The 24,733-nt window shown below is 38.8% G+C and overlaps 1 protein-coding gene and 1 pseudogene across 1 annotated transcript in view; both read right to left on the bottom strand.

Annotated features, from left to right (window-relative positions):
* Window positions 1-361: 361 nt before the first annotated feature.
* Window positions 362-24,733, bottom strand: part of ATM (ATM serine/threonine kinase) — a 156,220-nt gene continuing 131,848 nt past the window's right edge. The window contains exons 57-63 of the mRNA XM_023516060.1: window positions 17,757-17,906; window positions 14,931-15,096; window positions 13,533-13,619; window positions 3,632-3,746; window positions 2,859-2,922; window positions 1,329-1,465; window positions 362-1,226 (exon numbers count right to left, since the gene is read on the bottom strand). Coding sequence (XP_023371828.1) covers window positions 1,043-1,226; window positions 1,329-1,465; window positions 2,859-2,922; window positions 3,632-3,746; window positions 13,533-13,619; window positions 14,931-15,096; window positions 17,757-17,906 — 903 coding nt within the window. The 3' untranslated portion in view covers window positions 362-1,042. The remainder of the gene's footprint in view (window positions 1,227-1,328; window positions 1,466-2,858; window positions 2,923-3,631; window positions 3,747-13,532; window positions 13,620-14,930; window positions 15,097-17,756; window positions 17,907-24,733) is intronic.
* On the bottom strand, window positions 4,991-7,026 carry LOC105887431 (annotated as a pseudogene).

Raw genomic sequence — 24,733 nt, 5'->3', positions numbered from 1 at the left:
AAAAGATAAAGTAATGGGCAACGTGGAAGGGCTTAAAAGATACTGAGAATAGAATGAGAACATCCAATGTACAGTTTTAAAAAATAGTAACTATACCGTGCCTTTGAAATTGGTTCTCTGTAACAACTTCATTTATAATTAATACTGTGGGTGATCTTGCTACTGAAAATCCAAACGTGTTTCTTAAAATACTATTTGTTTTTCAATATTGTTGCTTATTTTTTTGAGACAGAGTTTCACTATGTTGCCCTCGGTAGAGTGCTGGTGGCATCACAGCTCACAGCAACGTCAAACTCTTGGGCTTAAACAATTCTCTTGCCTCAGCCTCCCAAGTAGCTGGGACTACAGGCGCCCGCCACAATGCCTGGCTATTTTTTTGTTGCAGTTGTCATTGTTGTTTAGCTGGCCCAGGTGGGGTATGTACCGGCCAGCATATGAACCAGCCTGTGTAGGTCTATGTGGCCAGCACCTTATCTATGGAGCTACAGGCACTGCCCTGCTTCTTATTTTTAATGTAGCTTCACCATGATATATAGATGGTCACAATTTTAAAGTTCTTTCTTTTTTACACCATTAATTAATTAATCTTACATCGCTGGGAACCAGTTTTAATTAAATGTCACATGAAGGTAGCAGTCTACTCATTGGTTCTAATTCATACTGAAGGAAAATTTGTCACTCCTGCTACTTCTATTGTTTTCAGCTATAGCATGAGTCAGATTCTACTGAAAACACTAAAAGTATGTACTTGAAAAGAAGAAATATTTAGCCTAAAATATAGCATGAATAACAATTACTTCTGAAGAGAGAGCAGAGATGTTCCTTGAAACTGTCAAAGCCTCACTGTGTAATGATTAAATCAAATTACTAAAAATCAATTGGAAAAATCCTCTTAGTTGTTAAATATTAACTCCTGCACAAAATTCATGGGTGCTTTAAAATGACAACTAAATTCAAGGAGGTGCATTTAATTCCTATCCCCTGCCTTTTCCAAGTTCAAAGTTCTTCAGTCCCTATTCAAGGGTAATTCAGATGCTGAAGATCACACCCAAGCTTTCCATCCGGGGAAAAGTCGGCTGAGATTTTTGGGGTCCATGGCCTGCTGAATGAGCAAATTCACTTGTCCACCCACACTGAGCACAGTGCCTTCTTCTACCCCTTTCAGTTTCTCTTGCAGTCTCATCAAGACTCGTTCAGCTACTTTGTTGAGACTCTGGTCAATATCACTAATGATAAAAGAACAAACGTTTCAGTGAACAGTTTAAAGAGCCTCAGAAATAAGAAAATCTGAACAATTGACACTAGGTCCTTTCTAAAATACTGCTCACCTGAGATTTTGTTTGCACTCTTGGTCATCTGCATTTAGAGTGGAGTGAAGCTCAGTTTCATCTTCTGGTCTCTGCTGTAAATACAAAGCTTTCAAAGGATTCATGGTCCAGTCAAAGAGTGGATCATACAGAAGTACCTAAATAGAATATATGTATAGAGAGAACAATGTGCATTTGGTCATTTATTTAGAAACAGTAAAACGAGTATTATAAAAATCACACGTAGTTGATGGGATGGGGGAGGGAAGCAAATTTATGACACATCCTTGTGGAAGAAACTATCCTAGCATAATGCTCCAAGCGTCTCATCCCTATCCTGAATTCACTCTTCCTCCATGGCTAGAGGATGACGACATCCCTTGACCCATGTTTCCTGACTGGCTGAAACTAGTCTATTAAAAGGAGAGACGCATGAGTCCTTTTCTTTCTTCCTTTCTCTACTCTTTGACTAGGGTAGTCCTGAGTTGGAGTATTTCCCCTATAGGCCCTGGTTCTTCTTCAGGGGAATTTCCTAGGAGATTGGGACCCAGGACACCATTAAGAAGCATCCTCCTAAAGCTGAAGACAGACCACAGTGAAATCACTTGGGAAATTAGTCTTGAAAATTGGGATAACCATCCCAAATAATTTCAGAAAATTTGAACAGATTTACAGAGGGAAAACTTTATAGATCAGTGTAAAATATACAAAACAAGAAGGTATGTTCAGAGGTAACACAATTATCGTAGGCAGAGACAAAAATCACTTCTCAGACTCAACCTTCACTCAGAGTGCAGGTAAATCCAAAGTCCCACAATGGTTCAGGAGCCCAAAGGTGATCTGGACATTATCGCTTCTCTAACTTGATCTCCTGCCACTCTTTAAAGAATGGTTCATGAGCAATTTGGTATTCAACTAATACAGTTTCTGAGGCCCCAAAGAATAACCTTCTTCTGCTAAGTGCTAGACTACAGCTACTGAAGAAACTCCCAAATCTACTGCAGCATAAAAAGCCCTTCCAACTGTGAGTAAGCAGAGGAAGACACCAAGAAATGTGTTCAACTGCTTTGCACCTTAAATTAATCTGAAAAGTTTCATTTTTTTTTTTTTGGTCTTAAATGCAAAAGGGCAAGACAAAATGATTTTAGAGTTTAATTTCTATATTATTGAGACTTCCTAATGGACATCATTCATAAAACAGTAATTAATACCATAGGGGGTGGGGAAGCTGCGGCTTTAAGGCCACATGTGGTCCTCTAGGTCTTAGGTGTGGCCTTTTGCCTGAATCTCAATTTTACAGAACAAATCCTTTTAATAAAAGGGGTGCAGAAGAAAAAGTTGAAGCTTTTCTTGCCTCTTTTGGTGCTTAAAAAGAACAATCTTGAAATCAGAAAGCCATAGCTATGTTCCTAATAAATTTGTGCCACCTCCTCCCTACTGCTGACCAGATCATCCCACGTTAAAATGAAGCCATGCTCTCCTAAGTGGTGACTTCCTCACAAGATGCGCTGTCTTGTAGAGAAATAAGGATTTACTTGTAGTCTGCTTTACCTCTACAATAGTTAACAGAGTTTCCTGAGAGCTTCTCATGACTTCCATGGTTTTCTCACAGCACCTTCAGAATCAAACACATGAAAAACATGGATCTTGTCACACACTAAGGTTTCCAATGTGTCTTTAGATCCACTCCTGTGTAGTATGCTAAGGCTGTTCTCGTTAATAATTTGAAGGTTTAAATCTCAAAGAACAGGATACTTGGCAGAGTGGACTTTCAATAGATACTTAAAATGAATACAAATACATACATGAATATTTCATAAGTTTAGCATTTATAAGAATAACACAATACTATAAAAGATTTATTTCTTTCAGGTTTTTATTACGGCAATTATAACTTTCTTTGGAATCTGCACCAATATGAGTATATTATATATAATATAGGAAAACTATAAGGAACTGAAAAACTTTTTGTAGCAGGAAGTTATAAGCTCTTAAGACAAAAAGATATAATCTCTGCTATATTCCCAACAATGAGCACCGAATAATCGTTATGATTATTAAAAAGGGGCAGAGGTGCCAAAGGTCCAGGTGGGCTGCTGCCAGAAGAGGTTACACAGTAGATATAGTATATGCATATTGGGTTAGGTCCCAGATGGCTAGAAAGAAGGGGAAACTATTATTGCTTTTACCCAAGGTCTTTTCTTTAGTACTGGTAAAGCACTAGGATAGAATTCTAAGACTGAATTACAGAATCTATAGAGATCTATAACCCATATAATTTTTATACCCAAATTTATGTCTCTCCTTTACATTGCACCACTGACCTTCTGAAGACACCTTCAACACCAGTAATGCCCATGCCGTCCACAATGTCTCTGCTAAGTCTAAAAGGGACTGTCTCAGGAGTAGGAAGGATTTTACCCTGTTCAAAAGCAACACCTAAAGTAAAAAATACAATGAGGTTAGGAGATTTGACAGCTAATTTACTTTCTTTCTAACTGGCATGTGAATTTTGCAAAGGCAACAAATAGTCTGTCCCCTATATTCCACTAATCCTAGAACACAGCAGTTTATTCTGTTTCTAGGCTCTGCCAGTCTTCTTCATCTTCATCAGTGTCCTCAGATCAACCTCAAATCCTAAACACTTCTTGATGCAGAGAAATCTAGATTAAAACAAATAATGACTGGTAGCATTTAAAATGCAGATGAGATATATATGCGTTTTTGATTTTTTTAAATAAAATTTTTAATTTTGAGATAATTACATATTCATTTGCAGATGTAAGAAATAATACAAAAAGATCATCCCACATAACCTTTACCCATTTTCCTCCAAAGGTTATATCTTACAAAACCATAGTACAATATCATAACCAGGATATGTTTACACTGATGAGTCAAGATATTTACTATTTCCATCAAACAATCCTTGGTGCTGCCCTTTTATAGCCACATCATTCCCTTCCCATGATTTATCATCCTCCCACCCCCACGTTTCTAGCAACACCTAATCTGTTCTCTGTTGTTATGATTTTGTTATTTCAAGTACGGTATATAAATGGAAATGTAATAATACAGTATGCAGCCTCTCAGCATAAAATTCTCTACAGATTCATCCAAACTGCCGTGTATATCAATAATTTTATTTCTTTTTATTGCTAAGTAGTGTTCCATGGTATGGATGTTAACATAGTTCATCTAATCATCAGCCCATTAAAGGACATGTGGATTTTTTTCACTTCTGGCAATTATGAATAAAGCTCCTACACACAACTGCAGTACAGGCGAACATCCTTTGGTGTGCTTATTTGGTATCTAAGTATCTTCTTTCGTGAGATGTCTCTTCATGCATTTTTCCCATTTTATTTATTGTTTTGCTGAGGATTATTTAATTATCTCTAATAATCTTTATAAATCAGCACATGAATCCATCCCAGGTAGGTTGGCCTCCCCACCTGCTGTGGTAGCATTTGTCTAGATGTCATTTCTCCCAAGGAAGTGGGTCATCGTAGGGGAGCAAGGCCTGAAAAGAAGAGACAGTCTCCCTACTGTCTGCCCCACAGCCCTAGGACACATTTGGCCTGGCCCGAGACAGGGCAGGAAGAGGCCACAGGGCTCAATGCAGGGACACAAGGCCAGGGTCCCAATTGGCCCGGGCTCCTGCCACCAACTCCATATCGGTTTTTGGTTTTGTCATTAAAAAAATAAAGTGACAACTATTGGAAGAAACCAGTTGTTGCACTGTCCTTTTTATTAAAAATGTAGGCAAGGGTGTGGCTTGTCTTCTCTTCAGCTGGTCCTGCTTCACTGAGGTCTGCCCACTTGTCCCGCATGTAGCTGTGAGCCTTGGTCTGCTTTTGAAGGCAGCAGTGTTGCATGTTGCACAGGTGCTTCTCAGATCATGGAATTTTGCCGGCATCTAACACCAGCACTGGGTCCAGCAAAGATGTCCCAGAGCAGCTTGATGTTCTGGAGGTGGGAGTGCATGCCTGAAGCCATGCATCCTTGAAGGTGGCATAGATCCAACGCTGAGCCCAGCTGTCCATGTAGAGCACCTCAAGCCCAAAGCAGACTATCTCTTCCTTGCATTCACCACCCTCAATGAAGTATAGCATGGCTCAGAAAGAAGAGTGCTGGTGCCAGCAATCAGCCTTAACATGGTACTTGTTGCTGTCAGTGGCCAAAGTACGCAGGGCACTGCAGAGGGCCTCCATGTCCTCGTAAACAAAATCCTCCTCAAGGTCTCAGGTGAGCCCAAAGAGCAGAGCAATGGTTTCACCAGCACTGATCTGCAGGTTCACACTTACAATGGAGAAGAGCTGGGGCCGCTGGCTATCAAGAATGTGGCTGATGCAGGTACTGGGGCAGATGCCCAGGCCTGCAGGGAAGCACAGAGCAGGCCCTGCAGACTGGGAGGCACTACTGGGCTGTGGAGCCACCAGAGGTCCAGCTGAAAACACTAAGCAGGCAAAACAAGAGCCCAAGTCCTGGATGTCAGCAGCAACCACGCAGCAGCCCAGGCCAAGAGCAGAAGCACAGTGGAGCCAGGTAGCAGGGCTGGCTGTATTGGCCCTGAGCACAGAGACTAGCAGAGACTGCAGGCTGTGGAACTCCTCTTCACCTTTGGGTCCAGGGCCCAGCCACACACAGACCAGGCCTAGCATGGCAGCAGCCAGGGACTATTCCTCACCCTTTCCCTTTCTTGAGGTACTTTTCCAGGACATTGGCCAGAATAAGGCAGCGCTCTAGCAAGATGCCAGGGAGCAGGTAGGACTCCAGGACCAACACGTCCCACAGAGTATCTTGCAGGGTCCTTGGCACTCTCATCTGCAAGGCAGTCCACAAAAACCTTCAGCTTTTTCCTGGAGGTCTTCCTGCCAGCCCTGCTTATCCATGACATCCCCCCAAGGCTGTCCTCTGCAGTGGTGCTGAGAAGGCCGGGGCACTCACTGGTGGTGCTGTGGGCCTCACTAGAACCCAGGTCAGCTTTGGCACTGCTCTGGACACCTCCTCCACGGTGCTGGCTGCCCTTGTGGGGCGCATGGCCCTTTCTGGTGTGAGGCATGCTGGAAATTGGGCATGGGAAGCACAGGGGGCAGAGGGACCTGGAGGGTGAGGGGACTCCAGACCAGCCAGACACTGGTTGGTGTATTGAGACTTGGCCAAAAGACCCATTTTGCCCATTTTACAACTGGATTTTTCTATTAAGTTTTCACAGTTCTTAAGAATTGTACTTTGAAGATCAAGTCTAAGAACTCTTTTTTTTCCCCTGTTCTCTAGATTCTATTGTTTCTGTCTTCATGTTCACTGATTCTTCTTTCTGTCCTCTCAAATTACTGTTTCAATTTACTATTTTAAAATTTCCATCTGGTCTCCATCGTATCTTCTATTTCTCTGTGCTGACACTACATCTGTGTTGAGACTTACTATATTTTCATTTGTTTCCATGTTTGCTATTGCTACTTGAAGCATTTTTATGATGGCTGCTTTAAAATCTCTGAAATAATTCTAACATCTTTTGTCATCTCAGTATTGGTACCTAGAAAGTGTCATTTTTTTCATTAAAGTTGAGATTTTCTTGGTTCTTGGTATGATCAAGGATTTTCAATTGAAACCTATACTATCATGAGACTCCGGATCTTAAAACTTCTGCTTTTGCTGCCTGTTAGAGTCACTAGCTCATTACTACTAGGTGGGGGTAGAAGACCAGATTCCTGAATTGGCCTTCACTGACATCCAAGGGGTAAAGGGTTCCTCGCTATAGCTGTGGAGGACCAGAAGCCCAGGCTCCCTAGATAGCCTCCCCTGACACCAAGGGGTGGCCTGGAGGAAGAAAAAAAGAATGGAAAATATACATTAGCATAGACTAGCAGAGATGGTACAGTGAGGTCTACATATGGTGGTTACTGGAGTTCCAGAAACAGGGAAGAAGCCAGATAGGCCCTATGGTAATTCTATGAGTAACAGAATGTGATGGAGATGATACTGGGCTAGCCATAAGCCTAGCCCTCAATTTCTACTGCCTTCCTTGTGAAGTCCTGAGGTGCTCTGTGAGTCTAGGATACTAGGCTGGACAGGGAGACCACCTGGAGGAGCAATGAAGCACCAGACATGAAAGTGAAGAAGCCATCTTGGACTCCGGCCCAGCTGAGTCTTAAGATGACTCCAGCTCTTACCACTGCATGAAAGATCCTAAGTGAGAACTTTCTAGCTAAGCCCAGTCAACATACAGACTATGGCAAACAATAATAAACTGTGGTTTTAAGCTACTAAATTTTGTTCTTTTTTTCTTTTATTAAATCATAGCTATGCACATTAATGCAATCATGGGGTACAATGTGCTGGTTTTATGTACCATTTGAAATATTTTCATCAAACTAAGCTACTAAATTTTGGAGCGGTTTGTTAGGCAGCAACAGATAACCAATAGTATATGAATCATCAAAGTCATCTAAGAGCGTGGCTCACTGAGATTTTACAAAGTGAACAAATGCATGTTAACAGAGCACTACAAGAACTAGAAGCCCTCTTCATTCCTGACCAGTCACTTCAACCCTTCAAAGGGTTACCACTATTGACTTCTAATACCCAATTTTATTGGTTTTTGATTTTAATATAAATGGAATTTTTATTTATTTATTGGAGACAGAGTTTCACTACGTCATCCTCGGTAGAGTGCTGCAGTGTCACAGCTCACAGCAATCTCAAACTCTTGGCCTCAAGCAATTCCCTTGCCTCAGCCTCCCAAGTAGCTGGGATTACAGGCACCCACCACAATGCCTGGTTATTTTTTGGTTGTAGTTGTCGTTGTTTGGCAAGCCCGGGATGGGTTTGAAACCACCAGCTCAGCTATACGTGGCTGGCACCCTAGCTGCTGAGCTATAGGTGCCGAGTCTATATAAATGGAATTATATAATTAGTGTATATGTGTAGACACAGATTATTTTTGTGTCTGGATTCTTTCACTTAGCTTTATATTTGTAGGGATCTTCCATATCGTGTGTAGCTAACCTCATTTCAGATACAATGATTGCTCATCCATTCTGCCTGTGAGGAGGTTTGGGCTGTACTCCAGTTATGGACTATTATGAATATTACTACTTATACGTATGTGTGCATTCTGTTGGATTGGAATTGCGGAGTTACAGGATATACATATGTTCATCTTTAGCAAATAATGCCAAAGTATTCCAAAGTGGTTCTATCAATTCCCCTTCTCATTTACAGATGTTTTTATCATGACCCAGACATAGGCTGGCATAATACCTCTCTCCATTTTGGAACTTTTAGACTTCTTCTCTTCCATTCTCATGTAAAATTCCACCCCTCTATTGAAATCCCCACCTTCTGACTCTAACAAACCTCAGCCGCCTTCTATTTATTATATCCCAACCTCTAAGACTTACTCTTGAACTCTCTGAATGTTGATATGGGCTTAGCTCACACTCTTCCTCTGTCCCAACACCGGAATTCATTCTGGGGAAAACGATACATCCTTGACTTCACTGTTCTAACGGAATTTGATTTTATTCTATCTTAGCAAACTACTTATATGAGTTACATCCCAGAGTTTATAATTTCTTAAAGCATATCTTCTTGGATAATTTAAAATCTACATTCTAATCAAACCTCTTTTCCTTCTATCCTGCTTCATCTTTTTTTTTTTTTTTTTTTGGATAGAGCCTCAAGCTGTCCGCCTGGGTAGAGTGCCGTGGCATCAAAGCTCACAGCAACCTCCAACTGCTGGGCTCAAGAGAGTCTCCTGCCTCAGCCTCCCAAGTAGCTGGGACCACAGGCACCTGCCACAATGCCTGGCTATTTTTTGGTTGCAGCCGCCATTGTTGTTTGGCGGGTCTGGGCTGGATTCGAACCTGCCACCTTAGGTATATGTGGCTGGTGCCTTAGCCACTTGAGCCACAGGCTCCAAGCCTCCTGCTTCATTCTTATTAAGCAGTCTTTGAATGCACTTGAGATTTCTAGTCAATCAGTCTCTCTTTCTTCCCTGTTCAGCCAGGGTGCATAGACTCCAAATCTCCTTGTCCCCTGTCTCTCTACCACACCAAGGATGTTGAGGACTACCAGAACATCACATGATGACATTACTGGTTCTACTACCAATTCAGGACTGTCACTTTATGAGGAGAGTGCCCCTTAGATTGTTTGATAAGTCTTTTTTATTTATTCCTTTAGTTGGATATTGGTCTCATTTCCATGGTAGCTGTTTTAGAATTTATTGTTCTTTTAGGGCCAATTACCATACCTCTAATTCTTTTACCATTTTAAAATTTCTATCTTTATTTCTTTTTTTTTTTTTTTGGAGACAGAGTCTCAAACAGAGACAGAGTCTGTCCCATTGCTGGGTAGAGTGCCATGGTGCCATAGTTCACAGCAACCTCAAACTCTTGGATTCAAGTGATCCTCTTGCCTCAGCTTCCCAAGTAGCTGGGACTACAATGTCTGGCTATTTTTAGAGGCAGGGTCTCGCTCTTGCTCAGGCTGATCTCGAATTCCTGAGCTCAGGCAATCCACCCACCATAGCCTCCCAAAGTGCTAGGATTACAGGTGTGAACCACTGTGCCCAGCCTATTTATGAAAAGGAGTCTTGCTCTGTACACCCAAGCTAGAGTGTACTGGCATGACCATAGTGCACTGTAACCACAAACTTCTGGGCTCAAGTGATCCTCTTGCTTCAGTCTCCTGAGTAGCTAGGACTACAAGAACGCACCACCGTGTCTGGAAAATTTTAAAAAATTTTTTTATTAAGACAGGATCTTGCTATATTGGTCAGGCTGCTCTCAAACTCCTGGCCTTGGCTGATCCTCCTGCCTCGGCCTCCTAAAGTACTGAGGTTTCAGCTGACACACCCAGCAAATCCCTTCAATTCTTAACAGATAAGCATGCTTTCTATTTCTCAAAGAAAACACAACTGCAAATATAATTTCCTTCAGATTCCTTCCCCTTTAGCTTAAGACTTTCCTATTAACATCACCCTTTCCTTCTCTGCAGAAAAGCTAAGATACCTCCAATCTAATGGCAAAGCTACCAGACCCTTATGTACTTGATGACTTCCCTTGCTACTTCCATTACTTGTTTCTCTCCTTCATTTTCAGAATCTAATATGTTCATGCTTCCACCTTCAAAAAGCAAGCAGCAAGGATGTGTGTCTCACTTCTGTAACAAACCTCTCCCATCCTTCCCTTCTCTTCTAACCTTACAGAATGATGTCACATTTTTACTCACACATCCTTACCTTCCATTCATTCCTTGCCTTTCTAAACTATGGCTTTCTCCGTTCTGTCTACAGGTACTGCTGAGGCCTTTAAGATTAATTGTTCAATCCAAAGGCCTGTTGTTAGCATTCATCCTCTCTGCCCTTTCTGTAGCAGATATTACTGAGCACAACTTCTTTCAAGATTTTTGAAAAATAAGATTTTTCCTCCTTTGGCTTCCAAGATATCCTAGTTTCCATAATGATGATTATTTCTCAATTTTTTTTCTGACTCAGCCTTTCAATGCTAGGATTCCATCTTCAGTTCTCTTTAACAAGGGTTATGTATAAGATCAGAAACTCCTAGTGTTCAGTGACTTCAACTGAAGTCTATCTGCCAAAGATTCTAGATCTGTTTTTACACTCAAACTCTTTTCTTCCTTATATATTAACCCATCTACTCAATGTGAAGTCTCATTAATACTTCAAAATATGTAAAACTAAACTTTATAAACAACATGTTCTTTAGCTAGAAGCTTTGCTATACTGGAGACCCCTCCAGTATATAGTGTTTCCATATCTAGTATCACTGGTGCAGATTGCTACAAAAATGTCCCTCAGATCCAATCTCCTAGTCTCTACAACATTAGCTCAAAATCTTCATCATTTCTCATTTTAGCAGACTACATGTTACATTAGAAGTCTATAGCAATCAAAATAGCATGGTGTTGACACAAAAAATAGAAACATCGATCTGTGGAACAGAAAAGAAAACCTACAGATAAAACTAGCCCTGTATCACCACAAACAAAGGTATATACTGGGGAAAAGAATCCCTGTTTAATAAATGGTACTGGGAGAACTCATTTAGCCATGTGTAAAAGTCTGAAAATGGACCCAGACCTCTTATCACTTAAAAAAAATTGACTCACAATGGATAAAGGATTTAAATCTAAGACATGAACCAATACAAACTCTGAAAGAAAGTGTGGGGAAAACCTCTTGATGATATTGACCTAGAGAAAGATTTTTATGAAGAAGGCACCATTGGCAATTGCAGCAATGACAAAAATAAATAAATAGAACCTAATCATGTCAAAAAGCTTTTGCACAGTTAAGGATAAGACAAAGCAAATTAAGAGAACTTCAGAATGAGAGAAGATGTATAAATCTGACAAAATCCACAAAGCATTCAAACTTTTTAAAATTTTGAAAACCAAAATCTATAGAGAACTCAAAACTTATCAATAAGAAAAGAGCAAACAGTCTCAGCTATCCTTGGGCCAGAGGCATGAATAACCTTCACCAAAGATAGACAAATGGACAATACACACATGAAAAAATGCTCATCATCCCTAATCAGAGAAAAGGCAAATTAAACCACCCTGACAAGGGGCTTCCCACTTAGATCCCTTCCTTCCACTGCTGCAGGTTCTATTCCTCCTCCTTTTGCTCATCAATCTATCAATCATTCCATGGATAAACTCTGTCCTTTTACCAAGACAAACAAACAAACTATCTTGAGATATCACCCAACACCAGCAAGAATAGTCTACATCACAAAGTCTCAAAGCTGCAGCTTCTGGTGTGGACGTGGAGACAAACATTTACATACTGTTGGTGCGACTGCATCATTTATTATTGCACCATAATATACCCATTTGAGAAAGAAGTATGGAGAATCCTTAAAGAACTAAAAGTAGACCTTCCATTTGATCCCACAATATCATTACCCAGAAGAAAAAACAATAATCATCTCATAAGGACATATTTTTATTTTGAGACAGAGTCTCACTATGTCACCCTCTATAGCATGCGACAGCATCATAGCTCACAGCAACTTCAAACTCAGGCTTGATTCTCTTGCCTCATCCTCCCAAGTAGCTGAGACTATAGGCACCCACCAGCTATTTTTTTATTGCAGTTGTTTAGCTGGCCCGGGCCGGGTTTGAACCCGCCACACTTGGTGTACGTGACTGGCACCGTAACCACTGTGCTACGGGTGCTGAGCCTCATAAGCCACATTTAGATATTTATCGCAGCTCAATTCACAATCATCAAGATGTGAAATCAACCCAACTGCCCATCAACACCAACATCCTTATGAAAGGATTAATAAACTGTGGCATATGTATACCATGGATTACTATTCAGTCATAAAAAGATGGAAACTTTCTATTTTTTGTATTAACTGGATGGAGTTGAAGAACATTCTCCTTAGTAAAGTATCACAAGAATGGAAAAGCAAGTATACAGTGTACTCAACACTAATATGAAAGCAGTAGATGAAAAACCACATGCCCACATGGGAGAAAAACACAGTTAAATTCACGTTGGGGGAGGGGAAGAGGGAGGGGATATGGTAAGCTCTTGCCGGACAGGTACAATGTGTGTGTACAGGACACACCTCCTGGGACCTGACAAACGCAAACAATGTAACCTAATCGTGCTTCATACCAACCTGAAAGTAAAAAACAAACAAGCAATTATTATATCCCAAACTTGTCTTCCTGCTGCCACTAATGCTTCCCAAACTGCTCCTGAAATTATCTTTCAAAAAATCAAATATAATCATATCCTGCTTAAATCTATCTTCCTCTACTTTCCATCACACAATATATTAAAACTGAAATTCTTAGCATGGTTTTGTACCAACTAGTATTAATCTGTCTCTCAAGTTACTGGACAACATGCAACTTCACTCCAGCCACGTTTACTCATTCCCCATTCTCACAACATGCTGCAACTCCATTCAGATCTGCTCTAGCTTCTCTCTGGAGTATCTTTTCTTCCTTTCTTGAAGACCTCGCTCAAATATCACCTCTTCTAGTCACTTTTATCCCAAGCTGAATTAGCTACTCCTTCTAGTACCACTGTTAATGCTTCTTTTTAAAAGAACAAAAAATCCCCCAATATTTATTGCTTCCTCATATTTGTAATATCTCAGCAGGCAAGCAACATTCCTTGATGACCAAATGTTTATTAAACAGAATAAAGACATATCTTTTATCACTTACCTAGATCTATATGTACTAGTTCTGCTGACTGCTCATTTATCAGGATATTCTGCACGTGTCTGTCACCAAGTCCAAGTATGTAACCAACTGGAAAAAAAACCTGAAATCACTGATTTCTTTTATTTCTAACACACATTTAGCCACAATTTCAACTAGTACCATTGACTCAGTGAAAGTTTTACTTAGTTTAGGCTTACAGTAAATTATGTATATAACTAATCATTTTGACTTCAAGTCAAATCTTGACAGCTATTTTCACATGTACTGCATTTTGCAAATCTTCAATGATTTGCTAGAAAATATTTTCTCTTTATTAATATATACATAGTTTAAAATATTAGTACTTTGAAAATAGTTGTGGTTAAAGTTGAGACCCATTGTTTACCTGGGACAAAGCAACCTATATTATGCATATTTACCCAAATTTTCTGTACACTCTCAAACTAAGAAATGTATGGGTAAATTCTTCATTCTTCAGTGAAACTTTCTTCTGTTTAATGAATTATATGTAACACAAGTTAGCCATTAATTCATTTTACCAGATATATATCCATTTCTGTTGTTAAGATAAATGACAACATACCTTACAGTGCTTTTAACAGAGATAGCATGTGATAGTACATAAAAAACAGTGGGTAGGGAGTGAGGATGCCTGAATTACTGTCATTAACTGGGCCTACTTTCTTGTTTAAGCTAAATTAATACCAGATTAGTGATTCTCAATGTAGAAAAGAGTTTCATGATGATCTGGGAACTTTATAAACACATACATGCCTCCCTGGGGTATGGAGCACAAGTGATGGGAGGACTCATCTTTAAAAACTAATATATTAGATGATCTCTGATGTTTCTATTAGTTCTAATACTCTAGGATTTTGTTAAATGCCCTACATAGCTATTCTCATCTCTTAGAAATTAAAAACAAAATAAAAATATATGTTGAACACTAAATATTTAAGGATATCACAATTTCTATATTCTGAAAAAAAATTATATTAAACAGAATCAACCATTGGGTGATGCGTATTTTAATGATACAAGAGAGATTCTGTGCCAAAGAATAAGTGAAGGAAGTCCAACAGAGTTACTGTAGGTTTTGTTATTTTCCAAAAAAAGTCTAATCAGAAAATAACACATTGAGAGGAGAGAAAATAATCCATATTCACTATAAAACAAAGACTAAGAAAAACCAGTCTGACTGCCCTGCCTTGGAGTAAAAGAATTCTCTTCTGTAAAAACTATAAAAAGCTACATAACAAAGCAAAGAAGAAAGACAAATAAGAAACACAATGATTTAAAGTTTAAGATGGTTTAGTTAACAACCACTATCATAACCACCATTCCCCTGCAACTCAGAACACAGGAAAGCCATGACACTACTGAGATGTACAAGATTACCAATGGAAGAAGTGGCCACACTGCGAGTATAAGCCAATCGCCTCTCAAACCAAACAGCTGGGTCCAAGAATTTTTCCATGCAGAAGTAACGAAAAACTGGTTGAAAATTTTGGCAAATATGCATGAAGGTTTCATATTTCTCTTCAAAAGACTTCTTTTGCACCTCCTTTAAATAGATCATATATAAAATTATTCTTAATACTGTGTTCAACTAATTCAACTGATGTCCACTATATTTCTATATAAAAATAGCTACAGGGGTAATAAAAAGATAACCAAGATACTCTACCCACAAGAAGCTAACGGTCTGGTGAGGGAAGCAGTTAATTACAAATGATAATCCTTTTAGGGTTTTCGTATTAATCATAGGGGAAGAAGGCATAAAAATAATGACTAGTAATTGTTTTAGTTAAATCCTAACATGAACGATCCTGTAATCTAGGCAGAAGTAAACACAGAAATGCCAAAGGTAGCTCCAGATAATCTTGGGTGGCCTCACAGAACTAGGGTTGCAACAGGAAACAGGATAAAGAATGAAAGCATCATGATGGATGGCAGGTGACATGTCTCATGTCTCTGTCCTCGAACATCTTCTCACTGTATAAACTTTCCTGAAGCAAAGCTTCTCTACTTCAATAGGCTGAACTCCCACCTATGAACTGATGATTTCTAAATCTGTATCTTTGGCACAGACATCTTCATAAGCTCCAGCTTGACGTGCTTCTCCAAATGACCTCTCAAAATCTTCACTTGGAGCCCTTCCAAATCCAAACAAAATACTTTTCATTTTTGGCAAACCTTGGTCACCTTCTCAAATCTTCAATTCAGTAAACAGTCCTATTATTCATGCAGGCACCACAACCAGAAAACTGGAATGCCCTGGCTACTCCTTTCTCCAACCTCACTTCTAATCAGCAAACAAATGCTATCAGTTCTGCTTCAATATTTCTCTCCCTTCCCACAATTCTCCACTTCCACCCTTATTAGTCTTAGTTTAGACCTCATCTCATGCTTCCAGTCTGATTTCTCAAAAACATGACTCACAGTGCTGTCAGTTTCTTTCTAAAATGCAAATCTGATATTACTGTCCTTAGGGTCCTCTATTGCCTCAAGAATAAAGTGTAAGCTTGTTAGTGTTTCCTAAAGCAACTCTCCGGTTTTTGACCAACAACCTCTGCTCCAATTTCATTTATCTACTCTTCCTTAAAAACTAAATCTGTGCCTTCTTTGTGTGCTTATGCTTCACCCCCTTTGTTTGTATGCTCCTTTTGCCTTGAAAAACAACTTCATTTTTAAAATTGGACTAAAATACCTGCTCTATGAAGCTTTTCTTGAATCTAACTCTCTTTACTCCTCTCCACTCCAGGTATAGCTAACCACTTCCTAATCCACACCTATGCTGTACTATGCTGTGTGTCCTGTACAGACTTCTATCACAATGCCTATCGTACTTACTAGATATCTTTTAAAACAAGAAACAGCATAATAACACGAAAAGTAATTGGATTTTGGAGTTGGACAGATGGTTCAAATTCTTGCTACACTCTTTATTATCAGCTCAATGACCTAAGCAAATTAAGCACACTGAACTTACCATTCATTTTCTTTTTCTATTCTGTTTTTTTGAGGCAGAGTCTCACTATGTTGCCCTGGATAGAGTGCCATGGTGTCACAGCTCACAGCAACCTCAAACTTTTGATCTTAAGCAATTCTCCTGACTCAGCCTCCCAAGTAGCTGGGATTACAGATATCTGACACAATGCCTAGCTATATTTTTAGGCTGTCGTTGTCACTGTTGTTTAGCTGACCCAGGTGAGGTTCAAACCACCAGCCCTGATGTATGTGGCCAGCGCGCTAACAGCTGAGCTCTGGGTGCTGAGCCATGATTTTTATTTTTTTGAGACAGGGTCTTAATCTACTGCCTAGGCTAAGAAGAGTGGTGTCATCACAGCTCACAGCAACCTCAAACTAATGGACACAAGCAATCTTCCTGCCTCAGCCTCCCAAATAGCTGGGACTACTAGAGCATACACCACCATGCCTGACTTATTTTTCTATTTTTTCTAGAGACAGGATCTCACTATCTTCTACAGGCTGGTCATAAACTCTTGGTCTCAAGCAATCTTCCAGCCTCAGCTTCCCAATGCTGAGATCAGTGGAGTGAGCCACTGCACCTGACATGAACTTATTTTAAAATGGGGCTAAGGATGATGATGAATTAGTCATAATATGTATTTAGAAAGTCTCTACCTGTCAGTACCTGTTACATAGAAGGCATTTAATGAATGCTGCTGATTCAGTGAATAAATATCATTCCAGATGACCAGTATGACATGACAAATGTCTTAGAAGGTTTTGTATAGCAATTTCATATGAAAATTACTTTGTAATCTATCTTTTGCTTTAGTTAGTGTTTTGCTTTGTGTTTTTATCTGTTGGCCAGGCTAGCCTCAAATTCCTGGGCTTAAGTAATCCTCCCAGCTCAGCTTCCCAAATAGGTTGCGATTACAGACTCATGCCGCCTCATCTGACATTTTAATGAGTGTTTTGTTAAGAATTACCTTACCATAAATTGGAAGCAAACTAGCATATACCAAATAACATTTAAATTTCTCATCTAACATGGGGTTGACATGTTAGGTAGTTTGAAAACCTTCCTTTTCACTCATGTATACTTTCATTCTGTGAGCTTACTTTCTCTTATTTAGTATCTTTGACAATTACCTTATGAAATTAAAACTTTTTGTATTCTGTAACATCTGATATCCGTTAGCTTTAAAAGCTTTTTATCTTTTTATTATCTTACAATAATTGAGTGCCACTCACCATCATTATCTTTTGACATTGATAGGCGCTAAAATCTTGTGGCCTGTATCTTTTATGAGCACCATCTTCATTGTTCACAAGAAATTCACCAATAGGGACAGTTCCTGTGCACCATTCAAGAACACCACTTCTCTGAGAGAGGGGCACCACCTTTAGTTAAAGAATAAATAACTTTTCATTATGTAAGTCCATTAAAGAACATTTGATGAATACTCAATTATCACAGTCAATGTAAAACATTTTTTCAAGTATTAACATTTCTCTGTTCATAAGACACGAAGCTCCTTGGAAGAAAGCGACCAGAAATAAGCTCAGCCAGTTCATCACTCAATCCCTACCAACCCTGAGAAGTCACTCAAGTTAATTACATTTACTGTTATCATCCATAGGTAAGTTTGTTCTTTTTGGCAGAAGAATTAACCCTGCTTTCCTTATACTTCTAATATCTACTAAATTTGAGGAATTTCACTTTGAAAAACATTACCCCTGTGGTCTTAATTTTAGTATAAGCGTAATAACTGAAATTAAATGTATTCTTGCTTTGTAGTCTTATTAGTTTCACTAAAAGAACGTGTATTCCTAAACATAAAATAAGTGATTTTGCTAAGATTTTGAAAGATTTTTTAAATAAAAGTATTATAAACATATATAAAAATAGCCTTTTTTCACATTAAATCAAATCTCCGATTTTTCTCATATCTGCTGGGAAGGAGATAAAGCCCCTTTTATACCCTCGTTGATCCCATGTCTCTTTCTACCATCACGGAGACTGCTAACTGGTTATGTTCATGTATTTTTTTCATATACTTTTATTTCAAACCTATACATACATAAATAGTTCTAAGTTTTAAAGAAAGATTACAACATATGTGTACTTCTGCAACTTGCTTTCTTCTTATTTAACACTATTTTTACCATTAGTGGTGTTAGTATATTTAACTCTAAGTCACTCATTTTAACAGCTGAAGCTGTGTAAATATACCACAATTATCCAATTTATACATTCTACATGTTAACATTTATATTGTCCCTAGCTATCCCAGAAATACTGCTGCAATGACTTGTTTTCCCCATAAACCGTATTTTAGCTTCTCTGTGGTATACACACTTAAGAAATGAATAGCTGGGTCATAGGGGATAAGTTCAACTTAGTGAACCTGATACTTGTCAAATAACTATCCAAAGTGATCGTACCAATTTATATCCCCACCAGCAGAGTTTTTCTACAACTTTTCTGACATTTAGTATTTTCAGAATTCTTATATTTTCCCAATTTGAGGGTGTGTAAATGTAACCTACTGGGGTTTTAATTTTTATTTTCTAGATTACTAGTTGAGTATCATTTAATAGTTTTATTGACCAATATTTTCTTTTTCTGAATGCCACATTTATATTTTTTACTCTTTTCCCTACTGGCTTGTCTTTTTATTAATAGTGTGTTAAGAGTTCTTTATATATTCTTCATACAAATCCCTTGCTGTTCCATTTTATTTTATTTTTTTCTTTCAGAAACAGGATCTCACTCTGTCACCCAGGCTAGAGTACAGTGACCAATCATAGCTTACCTACAACCTTGAACTTCTGGGCTCAAGCAATTCTCCTGCCTCAACATCATGAGTAGCCAGGACTACCAGAGCATGCCACCACAACACCTGGCTAATTTTTCTACTTTTTGTAGAGAGGGGATCTCACTCTTGCTCAGGCTGGTCTGAAACTCCTGGCCTTAAGGAATCCTCCTGCCTCAGCCTGAGTATTAGGATTATAGGTGTGAGCTACCACACTGGCCCCTTGTTCTTAATATCATGATGATCCTTTCTATTGTTGTAACATTATTATATTGATTTCCTCAGTTGATTATCTGTCTTTGTGTTATCTTCCATATATTATTATTTCTAATGTATTCAACTATGTTGAACTATTTTATGTTTTTTGTCTTAAGGAGGCATTTAATAGTTTATTTACATGTTTGTTGAGAGTCTATTATGTGTTACACATAGTGGTAGGGCACAGAGAATAGAATGGCCAAAAAGACAGCCTAAGACTATGTCCTCATAAAGGTTCATTCTGATGAAGGAATATATACATTAATAAACATTTAAGGATGTCACATAGTAAGTATAATGGAAAAAAACATAAATTTAGATAAAAGACTATGGCAACATGGTCTCTAAGGAGGTTGACATTGGAGAAGAAATCCGAATGAGGGAAGAGCGTGACTAGTGTAAAGATCTTAGAAACAAAAAAAGTTTAAAATGATCTATATTTGATGACATTTAGGAATTTCTGCTAAGTGTTTTAGGAGTAATGACAGTAGTATAACTATGGTTTGGGGTTTTTTTTAGAGACATTATCTCATTAAGTCTATGTCAAAATATTTACAGATGAAAAGATATGACACTTTTTTTTTTTTTTATAAAAGATATGACACTTTACTTCAAAATATTATTGGAAGAAAGGAAGTGGATGGAAGTAGAACTGGAACAAAATATTCCATGAATTACTATTTGTTGAAGTTGGGTGATGGATGCAAGGGAAATAAGTGCAAGCCTATTTCCATAATAGGCCTGGTGCCCATAGCTCAGTGATTAGGCAGGCCACATACACTAAGGCGCAGGTTGGAACTGCCAGGCCTGCTAACCAACAATGACAACTGCAACAAAAAATAGCTGGGCATTGTGGTGGGTGCCTGTAGTCCCAGCTGCTTTGGAGGCTGAGGCAAGAGAATCGCTTAAGCCCAGGAGTTCGAGGATGCTGTGAGCTATGACGCCATAGCACTCTACTGAGGGCAACATAGTGAGACTCTGTCAAGAAAGAAAAGAAAGAAAGAAAGGAAAAGTTCCATAATAATGAAAGTTAAAAAATAAGGCCCTTCATTTTAGTCTGATGAACCAAGAGAAGGTAGCACCACGGGGAAGAGCAGGTTGCTTTTGGTTTCAGGTATCTTGGGGGTGGGAGGTGACTAATCAAAAGTTCTATTTTTTAAAATTATTGAGTTTGAGCTATCTCTTAGACTGCTATATAACTGACTAACCTTATCAAAACCCAGCTCTTCAAACGGCTGTATATGACCTAACAAAAGTCTTCTTATTATAAACTAAAGGAAAAACAGGGTATCATTATAAGTAGGCTAGAAGTCTAAAGAGCAAAAAGACCAGGACCAATGAACCATGATCCGCGCTCTGAATTTTTCAATGACCAGCATGACTTTTCAGGCATGCTCCCACAAGGCTCCGCCACATGACGGACACCATCTCTAACAATTCACTTCATGTCATGTTATTTGTCTCTTTCCCCAATTAGACCATGACCTCCTTAAGGACTAGGGCTGTTTTATTATAATACTTTCGTATCCCCAACACTTAGTAGAGTATTGTATACAACATTAGGCATGTAAATTAATATTCACTAGACAAATGAATGATCTGCAAAACCTTTCCAACGAATTTCCCTTTATGCCTAAGCACCTCTCAACACTTCGCAGGAAATCCTGTCCTATCTTTGTGAGTTGGTTGTGGACTCTGAATGCTTGATCATGTTAAGATTCTTGCATTGTAGTACAGTCTAGCTAAGGTATTTTTTCCACTGATTAATATCTAGTTCTGGTGGGGGCAGATTACACCCTTGTTTTTTTTTTTTTCCTTTTTTGAGCGCTTGATCTAAGAAGAATAGATTAGCTTTTCTCTATCTCAGCTGAGAGTCCCAACTATGATGTTGGCTGATAGTGAAAGAGCTGAATTTAAATTCTGAAATGACGGTGTTTTCTCTAATACTAAAGATTCTTTGGGACAGCCTATTTCAACAGGGTATCTGGGTGTTTTGCATGGGTGTCAGAAAAATGAATATTTTCTCAGTGCTCCCAGGGTACACAGGTGGTATCATTCTAGATATACACATGGAAACGAGCTTAATTAACAGCTTCTCTTTCCAGATCTCTGACCGAGAAGGGCACTCAGAAATACACGCGAGGAATAAAAATTATTTACTGATATAACATACCATAAACGGGTAAGTACAAAGTTTCTTTCAGCACTTACATATTGCTTCTAAGATACTTCCATTTTAGAAAACAAATCCTCTGACATCTAAAACTTTAGGCTTATTGTTCAGTATACTTTTTAACAATGTAGTTTTGGTGGAGAAAAATTCAGCCAGCAACCCCAATTCTGGTTAATGTCAGAGGGCTAAGTCTGAGTTACCAGCATACACAATAACATCTTTGTCTTCACTTCTCCCTGACAAAGAGATATCTGGCATGCTAATATACAAGCCCCTCCTTTTGAAGTTGTACAGTGACTGACACATGAGCTTTGGCCACCAAGAACCATTCCAGGTAGTCAATGCAGCCTCCTGCTGACACAATAATTACAGAAGGCCTGAATTCCAGGATTGAGAATGACTCCACAGAAAACAAGGCACACTGCTTCCCTAAAACATTTCCAGGAACCGTAACTAAAGGAAAAATAGTTCAATTTATTGATGATATAACTTTTCACATTGTTGGAGTAATCTCAACACTATTGCCAAAGTAACAAAGGCTAACATAAGCTCTCATGTTCAGAGGTCACACTTCAATATTGAGATGTATAACATCACATAACTCAATGAGTTTTCTGGGTTGCCCATTTTCTAAATTTCTTAATGGAATAATTTAGTTGGTAAAATAGTTCTGTACAAAAATTAGATGCTGAAAAACTCCTGAAGTTTAGGAGTTGAGAGTTTAGTAATTTTTGCCTGCAAAATATTCTACGTTAGGCTTTCTCTTCTTCATGCTTTATAGTAAGGAACTCTGGAGAGTCAATGGTGTTTTTCCTTGAAAAGCAATAGCCATATACCTCTGTAAGCCATCATAACCCAATTCTTGAACCATCATCTTTGCAATCGAAAAGCCTGTCATTTACAGCATGAAAGTTTCCTTTCATTCAGTCTGGGAGACAGAGTGAGATCCTATTTCTAAAAAAAATAAAGATAAAAGTAAAAATTTCCTTTCATCCACATTATAGAATACCTACTCTCTAAAATCTTCTGGATTGAGCAACATAGCAAGACCTCATCTCTTAAGAAAAAAAAAAGACTGGGTGTTGCCTGTGGCTCAAAGGAGTAGGGCACCAGCCCCATATACCGCAGATGGCGGGTTCAAACCCAGCCCCGGCCAAAAACTGCAAAAAATATTAGCTAGGGCAGTGCCTGTGGTTCAAAGGAGTAGGGTGCCAGCCCCATATACGGGAGATGATAGGTTCAAACCCGGACCCGGCCAAAAACTGCAAAAAAAAAAAAAAAAGACTGGTTGTGGTAGGTGCACATGTAGTCCTAGCTACTCAGGAAGCGGATGTAGGAGAGGCTCAAAAATGTGCAGCTGCAGTAAAGCTGTAACTGCACCACTGCACCCAACCTAAGTGACAGAATAAAAGCTTTCTCCAAAAAAAAAAAAAAAAAATTAAAACAATTAAAAAAGTGAAAATTTCTTAGCGATCTTTAAATTATTTGTTAGATAACTAATACCTCATTAACTCTGTCCTATGATTAAGTCTGATCAATGGATAGTAAACAGAATGATGGGTCTCCAAAGCGTCGTCCCTGGAACAGAACAACATCAACATGACTGGTATCTTGCCAGACCTGTACACTCTCAGGTTCCACCCGAGACCTACTGAATTGTGAGAATGGACTCAGCAATCGGTGTTTTACAAAACCTCCAGTGATTATGATGCCTACTGAAGTGTGAGTGCCACTGATCCATTACATGTCAAAGAAGTCCCTCTATAGAACAGCTTTTACAGAGTTTTAACTTTGGCTTTTTGTACTCATTGAGGATTAACTAGTTTTTTTAACTGCTAATGGAAAGCATCTGTTTGTTATATTAATTAATAACTCATAAGTTCCACATCACAAACTTCTCACAAGGTTGAATGCCAAGAAAAAAGTATGCTTTTCCAAATGGGAAAGTAGGTAGTACTAACGGGAGGTAGTACACTTCCTTCCAATCAATGAATTTCATATTCATGTTTTTAAAAACAGTTAAGAATCTCAAAATCAAGTACTGTTTTCAATTATAACAGCCTATCCAGTAAGAATTTTGGGCGGTGGATCTAATTTCTTTCCTCCTACTTCCCTAACCATTTAGGGATTTTAATTTAGCAATTTACTTTTTGAGGCAGTCTCACTTTGTTGTCCTCGGTAGAGTGCCATGGCGTCACAGCTCACAGCAATCTCCAACTCTTGACAAGCTTAAGTGATTATCTTGCCTCAGCCTCCCATGTAGCTGGGACTACAGGTTCCTGTCACAACACCCAGCTATTTTTAGAGACAACCTCTCTGGCACAGGCTGCTCTCCAATCTATGAGCTCTGGCAATCGACATACCTTGGCCTCCTAAAGTGCTAGGATTCCAGGTGTGAGCCACCAGGCCAGCTCCATTGTATTTTAAATGAGTCTCAATTGTTAAGATAGCTACAAGTTAAGAAGCATTCACTTGCCAGAAAAAATAAACACTTACTGGCTTGTACCATTTTCAGAGTATAAGAAATGTATATGTAGCTATCCTACAAGTTTCTGAAAGACTGCTTCTCTACAGGACAATGAATTATTCAACATATTTGTTTATATCCTCATAGAAAAATGAACAAATAAGCCCTGTTACAACTGTGACAGAAGAAGAAAGGGAAAAAATGAGGTATAGCAATGAAACCAGTAAGAATAGACCTATAGAAAATCGGTTCTTCAAACTGAGGATTTATTGTTATTTGTTTAAAAAAAAAGATAGGCTAAATGAACAATCAACATAATAGCCAAAGATGATCAGCAAATAAAATAATGTGATTGAAGATTTCGCAAGGAAACTGCTGGAGGAAATATAAATGGGTTCATTCCCATGAAGGGTAATCTGGCACCGTCTACCACACTGTAAGTACATGTATCCTCCATCAATTCTACTTTCTGGAAATCTCTCTCACAACTTGCCTGCACATGTATAAAATTCTT

The sequence above is a fragment of the Otolemur garnettii genome, unplaced genomic scaffold (assembly GCF_000181295.1).
Source record: "Otolemur garnettii isolate 467f Iridium unplaced genomic scaffold, OtoGar3 scaffold00086, whole genome shotgun sequence".
NCBI lineage: Eukaryota > Metazoa > Chordata > Mammalia > Primates > Galagidae > Otolemur > Otolemur garnettii.
Note: the sequence above shows the minus strand (reverse complement) of the source record. Positions and strands in the feature narration are given on the sequence as shown.